The 16,271-nt window shown below is 39.0% G+C and overlaps 1 protein-coding gene across 10 annotated transcripts in view; it reads left to right on the forward strand.

Moving 5' to 3' along the window:
• RAB27A (RAB27A, member RAS oncogene family) overlaps positions 1–14,325 on the forward strand; it is an 82,521-nt gene extending 68,196 nt beyond the window's left edge. For all 10 annotated transcript variants that reach the window (XM_066342572.1, XM_066342574.1, XM_066342571.1 and 7 more), the window contains 2 exons: positions 1,684–1,807; positions 12,134–14,325. In XM_066342572.1, the coding sequence (XP_066198669.1) occupies positions 1,684–1,807; positions 12,134–12,332 (323 nt within the window). In that variant the 3' untranslated portion in view covers positions 12,333–14,325. The remainder of the gene's footprint in view (positions 1–1,683; positions 1,808–12,133) is intronic.
• Positions 14,326–16,271: the final 1,946 nt, after the last annotated feature.

The following is a 16,271-nucleotide window of genomic DNA, read 5'->3' on the forward strand; positions in this document are numbered from 1 at the left end:
CCTGGCGCACACTTTGAGAACCACTGCCCTATTCACTGTGTCTCCACCTGGTCAAGCTAATTTACTTTTCATATAAGTAGTTCACAGTCTTTGTAGAAAAATTAGGAAAAAATAGAAACTACCAATAATTATACTTCACAGCCTCCCCCAAATAATCATAAACATTATTGTGTAATATTTACATAGCACTTCACTTTTATTTTATTTTTTTACATAGCACTTTAAATGCTTTAATGTATTAACTTAGTGGTTCTGAAATGAGGGTGTGCCTTTGGATCACCCAGAGGGCTTGTTAAAACACAGAATCCAGGCCCTGTGCTGATTGTTCCTGATTCAGTAGATCTGGGTTGGGAACCTGAGAATTTATATTTCTAGTAAGTTCTTAGGCTGCTGGTCCATGGACCTGACCTACAGAATCACTAAATTAACTCATTCAGTCCTCACTTGAACCCTTTGAAATAAGCACCATTATTATCAACATTTACATGTGGCGAAACCAAGGCACAGAGAAGTCCAATAAGTTTCCTAGGGTGGCACAGCTAGTAAATGGCAGCGCCAGGACTCGGCCTACACTGGATTGTGAGTTCATGCTTTCAACCATGACACTGGCCATAGAAGGTGTTAACAGAACACAGAGCCCCCCTGGAGACCAGAAGAGTTTCACAGCAGAGGTAAATGATAAGCAAGTCTTAAAGGAAGGGTGGAGAGTCTGTGAAGGAAGGTTGTGGTTGGGTGTTCAAAGATGTGGGGACAGCATGTGTAACAGTGTTGAGGAAAGAAAGGGCATGGCTGTTATTGAAAACTACACAGTTGGTCTTGCTTCTATAGTTCTCGTTTATCTGGTTGTCCCTTGAGAGCAAAGGTCATTGCCCTGAAATTCTATACCAGATATCAGGCCAATGTGAATGAATGCTCAGTAAATCCTTGCCACCTTGACTTTCTGTTGATAAGATAAAAGTGAACATGAGTTCATAATGAGGAACTAAAATGTCAACACTTTTCTGGTTAACCATGAAAAAAATAAATTAGGCTATAAACTTTGTGAAAGTTTAAGCTGTTTTACTTTTATTATGAGGTGTGATCAGTAAAAAAGACTTGATTTTCCTTTTTTAAGGAGATTGAACTATTTAGCTTCGTGAAGCCCTCTTGTTTGATTTAATTGCTATTTACATGTTCTCAGGTGAAAAGACAGAAAAGCTGTGGAATAAGAATTGTAGTTTCCTGCTTTTTTCTTGGTTCTGGTGACTGAATTATTGACTGTTCATTCTGGGTTTTCTCCCTTCATTTAATCTTGTATTTTGTTTTAAATGAATTGATTCTGTCTTAGAATAAGAGAAAACTGTGAAAAACTTTTTTTTATAGGAATAGGTCAGCTTATAGGGAGACAATTTTTGAAATTGTGATTGCTATGGAGAGACAATATGTGAAAAATTAGTTTCAAGATGACAATATACACTAGGAAATCCTCCAAGTTTTTTCACATGGCCTTCATAAAAAGACTTCCACCTCTTGTGTGTTGTGTGCATGCATGCACACACATACTTTTGGATGCTTTGAAAGCACTGTATCTGTTCCTTATATCTGTATATCCATTTACAGTTTTCACGGCACTTTTGCATGTATTCTCCGTTGATCATACGCATATGTTATTGTTTACCTATAATTTTCTTCTTATATTAACAGGCCAGCTACAAGTGCATGCGTACTGTGAAAACCCAGATATAGTGTTATGCGGAAATAAGAGTGACCTGGAAGACCAGAGGGCAGTGAAAGAGGAGGAAGCCAGAGGACTTGCAGAAAAATACGGGTGAGTATTTTTGTGGAGAAATCTAGAGAAGACATTTCCCATTTAAGCATTAGCACATAAATAGATAACAAAAAAGATAAAAGCAAAAGAATAAAAACAAAACACTCAAATATAGGCCTTGGTATACAAACATCTATTTTATATAGTAATATTAAATAATAGTGGGTTTCAGCCTAAAAGGTGCTGGCTTGAAGCCCAAGGTCACTGGCTTGAGCAAGGGGGTCACTGGCTCAGCTAGAGCACCCCCCCCCCCTGCCCCGGTCAAGGCACATATGAGAAGCAATCAATGAACCACTAAAGTGTCACAACTACAAGTTGATGCATTTCATCTCTCTCCCTTCCTATCTGTCTGTCTCAATAAATAAATAAATAAAGAAATAATAGTGGGAACCATAGAAAAAGCATTGGGGAAGTGTCTTCATTCAGTATTTTAGTCCCATTTTCTCAACTTCTTGGTGTTTGAAGAAAGACAGCTTTGAGGGCCAATGCCCTAATTTTGCAAGACCTCCTTTATAAGATGCAAGTAAATGACCTCCGGGATAAGGAAATCCTCTATGTTCAGCAAGGAAATTTCAAAGGTACTTCCTATGCTGCTCCATACTGGCTTTGAAATTTCTGTGCTGGGAGAGGATCCCCTTCAGTTTTGACTGTGTCTTTGTGGTAGAGAATCAATAAACACTGTCTTTGTCCTTGAGCTCTGGGAAGAGGGTCATAGTAGCAGCAGCGTTAATTGAACATGAAAGGGAGGGGTCAGCCACTTTTTCGTAAGGTGTCGAGGACACTTCTACAAAGGAATTTCTACTTTACTTTCTTTCTACCTCCACTACAGTGAAAACTCAAATGTGTACGTGTTTATTACCCCTGATATAAGTAGGAAGCAGCAGGTGGAGTGGTGAAGAAAGGGGCCGGGGAGGATGTGTGTGGAGTGGTGTGGAGTGCTGTGCAGATAGGGCTGTTACCTGACTGGTGGCCTTGGTTGTTAGGCAGAATCCAAGAAGGTCAGAGGAGGCCCTTTCCCTCTTCATTGTGTGACTGGTGCTTCACTCTTCCTTGGGCTGATGGAGGTTCAGAAAGCACTCAAGGGTAGGGCTCACATGGGGAAGAAGCCAGAGGCTGGAGAGCTTTGAATACCAAGTAAGGAGAGCAGAATTGATTTCCTGGGGGACAGGGAGTTGCTGAAAGCCTTTGAACACAGAGGGATGTCATGAGTACTCTTCCAGATCAGCCCCGGGGGTTGTGGGTGGGATGAGATGGAAGGAGGAAGGACTGGAAATGGACTACAGTGGTCTGTGAGGTGGGCAGGGGCTGGCTTTGTGGAAGAGGGAAAGGACTAAATCAGAGACCACACAGAGGGAACAGGATTTGAAATCTTTCTCAAGTCCAGCTCACCGGGAAGGAGGCAGTTCCCATCAACTCAGCTGTCTTACTCTGGTAAGGATTTGCAACGAGATGCAAGAGTAGGTGGTGTCGAATGGGGAGCTTTTAACAAATACTTTCAACAAAGGCTCATGGCTGAACTTCTGACATAATTGGTCTGGAGTGGTTTATTAGGCAAGGTTCAGTTGAATAAACATCCTTATAAAGGGATTTGACCTTATGTAGTTGTGGGAGCTGGGTAGACAGTTTCTGTAAGGTGCTATGTTTGAGTCTAATGCTGCCGCTTGAAGCCACTAATATAGGCAATCGGGAAGGGAAGATGAATTTAAAGTGAGAGAGAGCAAGAAGCAGCCGGGACCCACACTGACGGACCGAACCCTGTGTCGTTGCTGCCTCTGACCTGGAAGGCATGGCAGCAGCCTGGGCCCTTCTCACAGAGCTAAACACACACACCCAGCCCAGGAGTCAGGGAGGCTGGAGGAGGATCTAGGGAAAGGTAGAGCAGGTGCAGGTCCAGCTGCTGGCTTATGCTGAAGTGATCCAGCAGTTAAGTGACAATATATGAGAGCTAAGGAATGGCTTTTGCTCCACTTCTGTTCCCCAGACTTCCCCAGAGCTCTCTGTGAGCTACTCTTAACTGGAAAGGGTTGCCTGACCTGTGGTGGCGCAGTGGTGGATAAAGCATCAACCTGGAATGCTGAGGTCGCCAGTTCGAAACCCTGGGCTTGCCTGGTCAAGGCACATAGGGGAGTTGATGCTTCTTGCTCCTCCCCCCTTCTCTCTCTCTCTCTTTCCTCTCTAATAAATAAAAAAAAAATTAAAAAATTAAAGGAAAGGAAATTCTGGGAAATTTCGTTCAAACTAGTCAAGTTGACATTTTACAAAGCCACCAGAGTTGGGTGCCTGGACAATGGTGTCTTTTCAAAGCTCTCCACGTGGTTTTCATGGCCTGTGGTTGAGAACCACTGGCTGAAGTGATGAAATCCTGCAGGCAGTTCTGATGTGCTCCTTCCCTCCCTTGAGAGGCACTCCTGTAATGCACAGGGAGTGATCACATACTGAAGCGTTGAAGCTGGAAGCTGTGTTGCAAGGGGCGTACAGAGGAAGTAAGTGATGAAGCAATGTAAACCATGAACCTACTAGAATAGGCTTTTGAGAAATGTTAAAGGACAAAAGAAAAATAGAACATTTAGTAGAGTGAAGTAGATAAAACAAGTGTATCCTCAGGTGTTGAGGGAGAGTCAGGCTTGACGTCTTCCTCCTCTGGGCTTCGTCAGCCCTTTGTTTCCTTGGTTCTCAGGATGCCGCATCCTGCCTGGTATCAAAGAGCCCTCAGTTGCCCTCTGACTATATGGGGAACCTGGGGATACACAAGGGTTGTTTTTCATCTGTGCTTAGATCACAGGTTTGGAGAGCGTTTTAAAGAGAGACTCAACCTAAAGTTTCTGGATTGAATTAAAATAAGGAGAGATGGGGTTAGCAGGTAAGGTAATTGAAACTATTGGGTAAGAATGGAAAGGGGTGGAAATAGAATTCCCTTAAGGTCTAGGAAGTGTGCAGTATAGTTCTGTAGGCTGTTGGGCAGTCTCAGAGGAAAATATGAGGCCATTTGGTTCACTGCTTATAGCAAATTTGATATATCAATTTAATGATTATTTTTACAGAAATATTTTTTCATTCTTAACAATCATATTTTCATTGAGTGCACAGGCCCTAAAGGGCTATGTTGGTCAGTTGACTTATATGCTAACAGTCAGAAAACAGCATGATTTATGACATGTCATTTGTATGTTATCTGATAAATTTGCCCTTGTGTTATTATCATGCTACCTTCTATCCTTAAGTCATAAAAATAGATCATTGGCTCACAAGTGATTCTCTGAAATATACATACATTCGGAGAATGACAAACTCATGTCTCAGAAGAACTTTGCAAACCTAATAAAGAACATGTTGTAGTGCAAATGTGGAGATAAATCTGTGGGTGCTGGGAACTAAATCTGTGGGTGCTGGGACAAGTAAATCCGAGAACAAGAATCTTGTGCAGCAGCCCAAAAAGGAGAGGGCGAATTGGATGCATGATAATGAATACAGAACATTTATTTTTAGTAAACAAGAATCCATTTACCTCTAATTCCCTGTTATTTCTTTTTTTGCTATAGGACTTGTTTAAATTATAACATGATGTTAGGTTGCTTCCTAACACAACAAAGTGATTTTTTGGTAAACCAATCAAGCTATTTTCAGAACAAGTGCAAAACAATGCTTTCCAGTATGTTGTACTGAGTAATACTGTCAGTGAAATCAGAGAAGAGAACAAAACAAAGGTATATTCAAACTTGTAGTCCGGCAATCTATTAAAATTCACACTGTTGCTGAAGCGCTTTTAAGAATAGCTACAAAGTCAGTGACAATTAGAAGAGAGCAGATGATAGTATCACCCACATTCCTCTTTTGGACATTGCTATTGGATCTCAAGCTTTAGTATGCACTAGAATCCCCTGAACGCTGGGTCCTATAGTTTCTGATCCAGTAGGTCTGGGTCAAAGCCCCCAAATTTTCATTTCTAATTGATTTCCAGCTGCTGCTGCTGTTTGAGGTCTGCACTTTGAGAACCACCAGTGTAGATGCCAAGTTACTTCCAGGTGTACGTGTGCAGATATTTTCCTGGACAGAATAATAGCTGGACAGAATCACCTATGTATGCCCAGAATATGAAGCAGTTGTCTGTGTGTGCCGTGCATGGGTGAGGGTAACGTGCTCAATGACTTCTCATTGGAAAATCCATGCTAAAGAGAAAAAGGATTTTTTCCTCATACCATTAATTGTATCAGCTGTGATATAGACTGGGAAGGGGCCGTGGGAGTGGTACTGAGGGAACGCCAGCTACAGTGGGCAGACAAGGATTTTACTCTGTGAGTAATGATGGTTGCACCTAAATTTCCTCCCCCACTCTGATTCACTTACAGAGGATAATTGGTGGTCATTATGAGCCTTTTATTCTTGATTTAGAGTTGAGAGAAATAGAGAAAATTATGAATGCAATGAAAGTGTGATAATAGAATGTACATATTTCTTGTTCTGTAAAAAGAAATCGGCAGCAAACTTTAAAAATTGAGATATAGTTTGCATGTAATATTGTATTAGTTTTAGGTGTACAATATAATGATTTGATATGAGTATGTATTACAAAATAATTACCAAAATAAGTTTAGTTAACATCCATCACCACATACAGCTACAACTTTTTTTTCTTGTGACGAGAACTGTAATGCCGGTTCCATACTGGTCTAAGCTGAATCCTGCTGACTATGCCAGGTGTAATGCCCGTGGGGGAGGTTAGGCAGGTTCAGATCGGATACGAGCAGACCATGGGAGAACCATGGAGCCCAAAGGCGTTAGGCCATTTCAGTTTATTAGATTCTTGCAACAGCAGGTGAGCAAACAGGTATGGAAAAAGTGCTTCTCATGGCAGCGGGTGAGCAAATGGGAACACCACCTCTCTTGGTGGCAGGCAAGCGATCTGAAAACCATCCCTCCCAGTGGCCCACAAGTGATCTGCACCAAGGGAAGGCACCTGTAGCTTGATATAGGCTGCAAGAACTTTGCATGATTAGTGCATGAACATGTGGAAGAAAGACACATGTGTATAATTACTATTGTCATTAGCTTTTGTAAATCAAAAGTATAACTATTTAATTGTCAGATTGGCAAAAAATATGGTATGCTGCAGAATTTTAGTAATTAGTTTATGTGCGCCACGAGAAGAAAAAGGTTGAATATCACTGCTTACTATATGTTCACTTAGCATCCAACGAGCTATGAAAAGTAGTAAGACTCATTTTTTTACTTGAGTGAAACATTTCTCCATAATTTCTGATCCATATGCGAGCCAAATATCTAGAACCATTTGAGATGATCATCAAATATACCTCCTTTTATTCCTGCCAAATTCTGACAGGGACCTTGCATATTATAGTGCAACCAGCTGGATGTAGGTCCTGATCTATGGCGTGAGCTGGATATATAGGTATCATAGTGAAAAAATGCAAATGGTAATAACCCCCCTCATTGATTTGAAGCTGTTTGTCATTTTATTTTATTTTTAAATTTGTGATTAAGGTATTTTATTATCTATCTATCATCTATCTATATCTATCTATCTATCTATCTATCTATCTATCTATCTATCTATCATTATCTACCTATAGGTGAGAGGAAGGGAGATAGTGAGACAGACTCCTGCATGCTCTCCAGCCATGATCCACCCCTACAACTCCTTCTAGGGCCTGATGCTTGAGTACTGAGCTATTTTTAGCACCTGAGGCTGATGTGCTCCAACGGAGCTATTCTCAGCGCCCAGGACCATGCTTGAACCAATCAAGCCACTGGCTGAAGGAAGGGAAGAGAGAGAAAAGGGGGAGAGGGAAAGGGAAAGAAGTAGAAAGTCACTTCTCTTTTGTGCCCTGACCAGAATCAAACCCAGGATGTCCATACGCTGGGCTGACACTCCATCCACTGATCCACTGGCCAGGGCTAATATATTTTTTAAAAGCACACTAGATTTGGTGTTTTGCATGTGTTTCAACTGGCCCGTAAGTAGTCATTTACAGATTGATATCACCATTAACTACACAGGGTTTTTTTTCAAAGGTTTGGAGATACTGCTACATTAGCTCCACCATGTGGAGAGAAGGAACAATACCATTGGTTAAAAAAGAAGAACGGATCCTCTTGAATTTAAATTAATATTACTAAACTTTTGTCTAGTATGTTTTGGAAAAACAGAATATCACTTTTAGGAAAAACTTCATTAGATGAACTTTTATTGAGTGCTTGTTGGGTGCTAGGCTTGTGCTAAGCCCTTTACATGTATTATCTTATTTCCTTCTTCCCACGACCGACAGACACCCCCTCTTTACAGATACAGAGAAGTGTTCAGATAAAGTACCCCAAATGCCTTCAAAACGTAAACAACAAGATGATATGAACACAAAAATATTACTCCATCCACCAGATTTTATATGCCTTTAAGACAAGCTGAGCAGTCCAATTTTCAAATGTGAGCACAAGGCCCACTTCTGTCTCGAGGGGCATCATTTCATTATTCAGTAAAGTCTTCTCTGTGGATCTCATCTATATATAGTTTGCTTTTCGTCTGGTAGCTCAAAGAGCTAAGAGTGGAGAGCAGTAAACTCTAATATTTTATTCTTGTAGTAACAAAACCCTCGTTGCCCGAATTGCTCAGAAGACTAAACGATCAGTTACAGACTTTCAGGTTGTTAACCTGACTTCTGGTCACTTCATCTGGAGATTCACAAATGGCAGGGAAATATACCTCTAATTGAAGGATAAAAATTTGTTACTTGAATTTGACGTTATAAATCTAACATCTTGTTAATATTGTACATCTTTTAATATGAAGGACTTAAAATATACATCTTATACCTGACATACTACCAATTAAGCATTTACTTAAGTTAGTAAACATTAGACAATAGCTCATAGTTCTGCTAGAGGCATTGGTCATTTATTCTTGAGCATTAATCAGTAAAGTAAGGTTCATTTTCTGTCAGCATTTAGAGATGATCACTTGAGGGGAAATGAGGGGTTTGATGAGGAGTGAAGGGAGGCAAATGCTTTGGAGCATGAAACACTTTGGCTGGGACAGGTAGGCCTGAGTGAGAGGTCCCTGGTGCAGGAAGCTCTGGTCCCAGGTATCAAAATTTAGATCAGCTACATTGTGGATTAAATCAACAGTAAATTAGACTGGGAATTTAATGTCTATAATGTTACCAATGGCTCTTTTTTTTTTTTTTTTTTAACAGAGACAGAGAGTGAGTCAGAGAGAGGAATAGACAGGGACAGACAGACAGTAGTGGAGAGATGAGAAGCATCGATCATTAGTTTTTCGTTGTGCTTTGCGACACCTTAATTGTTCATTGATTGCCTTCTCATATGTGCCTTGACCGCGGGCCTTCAGCAGACCAAGTAACCCCTTGCTCGAGCCAGTGACCTTGGGTCCAATCTGGTGAGCGTTTGCTCAAACCAGATGAACCTGTGCTCAAGCTGGCGACCTTGGGGTCTCGAACCTGGGTCCTTCCGCATCCCAGTCCGAGGCTCTATCCACTGCGCCACCACGTGGTCAGGCACCAATGGCTCTTAAAGCTATGACTTTCCATGATTCAGTGATGTTGTTTCTATGTGTTCTGAGTTTCAAACAAAATTACAGCCAAACTTTTGTAACTGTAACCCATTTCTGTGTTAGAAGTAAGAAATGCCTATCAATGACACATTTGTCAAAAATGACACATTTCCTATATATCTGATTGCAATCTAAGTGTTTTAAATGTCAGCTTGTTTAATTCTTATAAGAAGGGCCTGATGTTATCTAGTTTTATGGAGGGAGCAGCAGAGGCACAGAGATGAATAGCTTGCTGGGGTTCACAGTTCGTAACAAGTTGTACCAGACTTGCATCCAGGAAGTCTGGCTCTAGAGGTTATGGCTCTTTACCTTTGTCCAAATTCTCTGTAATTTCCACAAATAGGTTTTATAGTTTTTAAAAGTAATTTCAACTGTTTTCTCTTTTTAAGCCTTAAAAATCACTGTGAGGTAATTTTCAGGAGCCAATAGTGAAGAAACTATGGAAAGCAGAAAGATCTAGTGAGATTCAGTTGCGATGTTTAGTAAGTTTGAGGACTCTAGAGTTGGAAGGTATTTATAATTGAATTTGTGGAAATTAAAAAAATTAGATGTACATTATTATTACGAATACTTACAAGAATGTTTATTATACACTTTTTTTTTGTATTTTCAATTTCAGCTCATTATTCTCAGAAGGAGGGATTTGTTTTTCAGTTGCTTTTCATGAAATGGTATATTTCTAAATAGCAGTAGAGGCCCTGGCCAGTTGGCTCAGTGGATAGAGTGCTGGCTTGGTGTGCAGACATCCTGGGTTCAATCTCTGGTCAGAGTACACAGGAGAAGCTTCCTTTCTCTCTCCCCTATCTCTCTCTTCCCTTCCTGCAGTCAGTGGCTCGGTTGGTCCGAGTATTGGCCTCAGATGCTGAGGATAACTTGGTTGACTCAAGCATTGGCCCCAGATGGAGTTGCTGGGTGGATCCCAGTTGGGGCACATGCGGGAATCTGTCTCATTACTTCCCCTCCACTCACTTAAAAAATATGGCAGTAGAGTGATCAAGCCTTCCCCTTAAGTATAAGAAATGTTCTGTAGATATGATTCTTTATGGGTATATTTGAGAAATAACATAATGAAGAAAATGTAAGGGTATTTAAGTTTTGAGAATTCTCAATCCAAAATTCAATTTCTGTAACAATGGCAACATCACAAAGTATACTTGGGAGTTAACTCAATAACATCATGGGTACTTGATAATCAAATACTGCATGAGACGAGAGGGGTAGAAAAGATGCATTATCTTCACTTTGTGGATAAGGTGCCTGATAAAGAGGGAGGGAACAAGACTGATAGTAACCAAAGTGATAGACAGGCAGGAGGTTTAAAAATCACTGAGAGCATGTAATTTACCCAACAGAACCTTCTGTGATTAAGATATTTTAGAGTCAGCATATGTGGGCATGGTAGAGTCATTGGAGCAACCATGTCTTGCAAAACTCACAAATGGCTAGATAAATGCTCAAATGAAGTTGTAGTTCCTTAGTTCGTTTTTTAGAATCTATACTAAAACAGGAGAGAATTGCAGAGGTCAAGTTGCAGCTCTGATAGGAAGTGTGCAGATAAGATGGCACTCTGATGAATGGCAGTGGGAAAATAGCCTTCCATCCCTACACATGGACACCCTAACCTGCCTCTCCATGACATAAGAAGCAGAACAATTCTGAAAACAACTGTAGAAGCACAGAGAAGGTTTAAAAAATCTAAAAGCTCTTCTATGGAAGCTGCTTCTAGCCAGGAAATAATACAAGAATAACTGAAATTGAAATCAGAGTCACTGATATAGTATTAGGAGAACACAGGAAACAAAAGACATTGTTTAAGAAAAGTAATGGAGGATTTTAAAGTCCCTATAAATGTAAAAAATACTTGACTGAATTCAATTCTAGGACTCCCTGAGGTGCTAAAACAAGGTTCTTTTGGAGTTTTTACATCTGAGAGCATTTTAGTCAGATTTCTTACTAAGTGGTGGAAATGAAATAAACAGTTTGAGGAAATACAATCATATTACTGTTTTCATGCCTTTATTAAAAAGCAGGAAGGATTTTGCAGTTGATTAATTCTGTTGCAAAGACTGATTCAATGTATTAATTAATCCTGTTGTAAAGGCTAATTCAAATGTATAAAGGGTAGCCACTAAGAGATTATGTGATAAGCAGCCTTATAGTTTTGAAATAATGCTTTGTGAGTTACTTAAAAAAATTATACATATACCACAGGTCTTTGGATAACAAAACAAGCATACTTAAGACTGATATCCTTGAGGAGCTCTGAGATGCAGAATTCAGAATGCATTCAAGTGTATGGTCCAGGAATATCACCTGAAGTTGATTAGCATCAACTAGGCAAACAGGCAAACAGCCAGTGGTTCTGATTTCCTTCTAATGTCAATTTTTCCCCTATGTGCTAAGTTAGATACCCTGGAATCAAACAGCTGCGGATTCTACTACTAACTTCGTTCCTTTTAGCATTATGAAATTGCACAAGTTACTTGGTCTTTTTGGGCCACACTTTAATCATCTACTAATATAAAGTGAGAATGGAAACTTTCAGAAGTTTTACATCTCTATTAGGAATACAGTGTCAATTATTTTATTTTATTGCCTTTTCAACTTTTAGTGTACCCTGTGGCATTAAAGTGCTTTTGTTGCCTTGTATGTTTGTACTCTATTTTATACATTGAATTAGCAAAGGCAAAGCTCACTGTATTTTCCTTCTACAAGCTGTTATCTGAGTTGTCTCTGTCTTCCAGAATCCCCTACTTTGAAACTAGTGCCGCCAATGGGACAAACATAAGCCAAGCAATTGAGACGCTCTTGGACCTGATAATGAAGCGAATGGAACGGTGTGTGGACAAGTCCTGGATTCCTGAAGGAGTGGTGCGATCTAATGGCCATACCTCTACAGAGCAGTTAAGTGAAGGAAAGCAGAAGGGGGCATGTGGCTGTTGAAAAGTCAAGTGAGCTACACAATAATTTAAGTGGCCCGTGTCTGTAATCTTCACTATGGCTGATAGCTGGCACAGAGAGAGATTAATGGGCATTGAGTACAAACTCCTTCTCACCACTCCAGTTAGACCAATCAATAAAGCATCCAGTTTTAAAATCAATTTGCTGCAGCTTTAAAAATATTTCTTTAAGATTCAGCCTGAGAGTTAAGAGAAATATTGCACATAGCCACAAGTGCCTTGTAAAACCTTAGCCTATAGTGGATCATTCAAGAACTCAGTATTTTGTAGCCACATTAGAGTGCATTTATTGTGAAAGATGACTATCAGTCTTTAATCCAAATTAAAATATCCTACTTATATTGTAGGTGACCTTCTAAAATGCCATCAAAACCACTTACTAAACAAGAATATACACAAACATTGGTTCAGTGTCTTCAAATATTAATTTATATAAGCATTCTATTTAAAATGAGAATTGGACAAATTATGGCAATATCTATAGACTCTGGATAAACTGGATTGACCAATTATATACTCACTGTGATTCTTGTTGGTGGGAGAGGTATTGGGGGGTGAGGGCAGGGGTGGCTTAATGTAGCATGAGCAACTGAAGTGGGGCTTCTGGCTCCCTGCTATGTGTATTCCTATTGCTCTGAAGGTTTGATTGAAAGGTCAGGGAACTATATTCAGTTCACCATGATCTGTGCATTTATACTCGGCATAGGTGGTGCTTATGCTGAAGTTATTTGTAATAATAACTATTTAGCTTCTTTTTCTTCATATTTATAATATTGGTCTGGCATCCTCAAACTTCACTTTCAATTAGCATGCAAACTAATCATCTATCTTCATCATCAGGCTCTGTGTCATTGATATTTGCACCTCGTTTTAATTTTATACGGGTTGACTTCAAGGAATTAGTTTTCAATTATGTAAAAAGTTGGTTTGCTATTTAGTGGAAGATAGATGATTATATTTAATCAGTTACATTTGTACTCTAGCTCAAAATAAGAAAAATGGAAGTGTTCTATAGCCCATATTTTTCATTGAGATCATGGGCATCTGTACTTGCTGGGTTTTGCCAAGCTTATGTATTCTATATATATTGCCAAAGTGTCTTTATACCAAATTAAAGATGGTTTAAAAATTTGCTTCATAGCAGTTCTTAAAGTTCAAAGGGGAAAGTTCCTATTTATTGAAGTGGTATAAATAGATTAAAATTTCCATAAAGCTTGATAGCTATTTAGGAACAAATACATTATAATTTAAGTAAAGAATAAGAATAAATCTCTTTTGTGGTGGCAAATGTTTGGCAGAAGTGTAATTAGAAAAATACAACTATTATGGAATGTAATGGCTTTTACATGATTATTTTCAAATGGCTTTTTACTGAGTACCTATCCTGTTTTTTTTGCCACTGCCCTCCCACAACTCCCTTAAAAAACTGAGCTTTGGTTACTAAGATGTTATATATTTCTGTCCTTAACATGAGAACTTTCTTTAAATCCTAAGGAAGTCATTGTGTCCTATGCATTTGAATTGTACATTTTAGAGAGGAAAATATTGACATTTAATGGCCGAGTCCTAATCACAAGCAGTGCCTTCTAAAATTGCCATAAGATGTCAGTGGAGTAAATCATATTTTTACATTTACATATCAGGGAACATTTTTTGTAGTCTATTTGTGTAGTTAAAAAGAAGACAATTTTGTATATTTCCACTTTTCAAGAACCAAATAAGCGGTTAGCTACACAGATTCCACTGGCCTTAAACACATATATAATTAAATGTGCACAAATGATATATTGCATATACATGAACCATCTTTAATTATTGAAATAAATAACCTGTATTTGGAAATCCTTTGATTAAATTTGTTATCGAAGTGCCATATTTTTATGAGTCATTGTGTTCTTCTACTTATAAGCCTGTAAAAGTGAAGTGGATCTTTTGTGAACATTGTGCCAATTGAGCTTATAATAAAATAGAGGTCTAGTCTATCAAATTTGTACATGAATGTAACTTCATTTCTCATCACATTGTTTCAAACCAGAGGTCATAAAACTAAAGGAAACCAAATTCAGGGACAAAAATCCATTAGGTCCTTGATGAGGAGCCAGTCAAGACAACATATTTGGAAAAAGTAATCCAAATATGTTATTGTCTAATATTAGTGGAGTACCTACAGTGCAGAACAGGGGTAGATAACTTTTGTATCTCTGTTAGTAGTAAAATTTTCTAACCGCCCACCGGTTCCACAGTAATGGTGGTTTATAAAGTAGGGAAGTAACTTTACTTTATAAAATTTATAAAGCAAAGTTACAGCAAGTTAAAGCATATAATAATAATTACTTACCAAGTACTTTATGTTGGATTTTCTCTAAGTTTGGCAGAATACATCTTTGTAAAACAACTTATTATAGTTAAATCTATCTTTTTATTTAGACTTTGGTTGCTCTGTGACCACCCACCATGAAAGCTGGAACACCCACTAGTGGGCAGTAGGGATCAGGTTGGCTACCACTGGTGTAGAATAGGCTGTATTAACCAATCTCAGATGAATTAGATAGGGATAGTAAAGACCTGAACAAAGATCGAGTCTGAGATACAAATTCAAGAGACATTGGGATGGTAATAGTAATTGATTAGATGAGGAGGGAATATGGGGGGAGATGGACTCCCCGGCCTTGTTTCCTACCCTTGCTCCCCTCACTCACTCCTCTGCAGGTACACTGGCTGTGGAGTAGTCCAGGGTGCTTCTGCCCCAGGAATATTTATTGTTCTGTCTGGAAAGCTGGTCTTCCATAGATCTGCCTGGCTCTCTCTCTCATCCTTTAAAGCTTTTCAGATGTCACCTTGTCCAAAAGGACTTTACTGCCCACCTTATACAAAATAGTTGTTGCTTTTCCTCATAGCCCCAACCAGATGGTTACTTCCTGACCTGTTATCCAGCTTTGCTTTTGTACATGTCACTCATCACCGCTTGATATATTATATGTTTGTCTCTATCTACTAAAATATAAGTTCCAAAATTGTTTTGTCACTACCCAGAAAAATGCTTGGTACACATTAGATACTCACATGATTACTGGCTGATTAAATAAAGTAATTAAGAGGCAGCAGGGTCAAGTGAAAGTTTTCAAAATAGGAGTCGCTATTAATGTTCAAAGATAGATAGAATTTGAAAATTTAAAAAATACAGCTTAAAATTGTTTAGAAAGGCTCACATATAATCCATATTGGTTTATTGTGAGACTTAGGAAATATGAGAAGTACATTCTAATCTTTTGAAGTTGGTAAGATAGTTAACCATCTATTTAGAAATATTCAATAAGGGATGTTTTCTTTGGCATTTTTATAAACAAAAAATCTTTATATGGTATTCTCTGGTCTCCTATTTTGGGCAATATGACTAAATAATAGAGACTATATAACTGAATAACTCTCTCACTATAAAACATTTAGATAATGCAGGATAAAATATAATGAACATGTTATTTAAATGGACTGTTGATCTCTCAAGAAAGTGAGGGAAATGGCCCAAGACTACCTTTCTCCCCCACAACTCAGAAGACAACAGCAACAACAGCAGCAACAGAGAGAATTTACAACAATCTGATACTGAGTGTGATTTTGTTTGACAGTATTAGTAATCAAGGTGGTTGGTTTTTATGGCTACATTCCTTAGGAGAGAAAGCCTTGGATTTGTTAGCAGTAGTGTGCTGCAACGGACAGTCCCCTAACCCTGAAAACGGAAATCCTGGGCCCAGTCTGTCTTAGACTCCCCTAAGTCTGTTTTTACAAAGGTTTGAGGTTCAAGCTTACAAGTTTACACTGCCTCCCACCCCCCACCCGGGAATGTCTCAGCCAAGAAATTGATAAAAGAATTAACAAAGTGACTTGTGGTTGATGATACCTCTGGATTACTTGGTAGAAGCAA

This window comes from Saccopteryx leptura, chromosome 6 (assembly GCF_036850995.1).
Source record: "Saccopteryx leptura isolate mSacLep1 chromosome 6, mSacLep1_pri_phased_curated, whole genome shotgun sequence".
Lineage (NCBI taxonomy): Eukaryota > Metazoa > Chordata > Mammalia > Chiroptera > Emballonuridae > Saccopteryx > Saccopteryx leptura.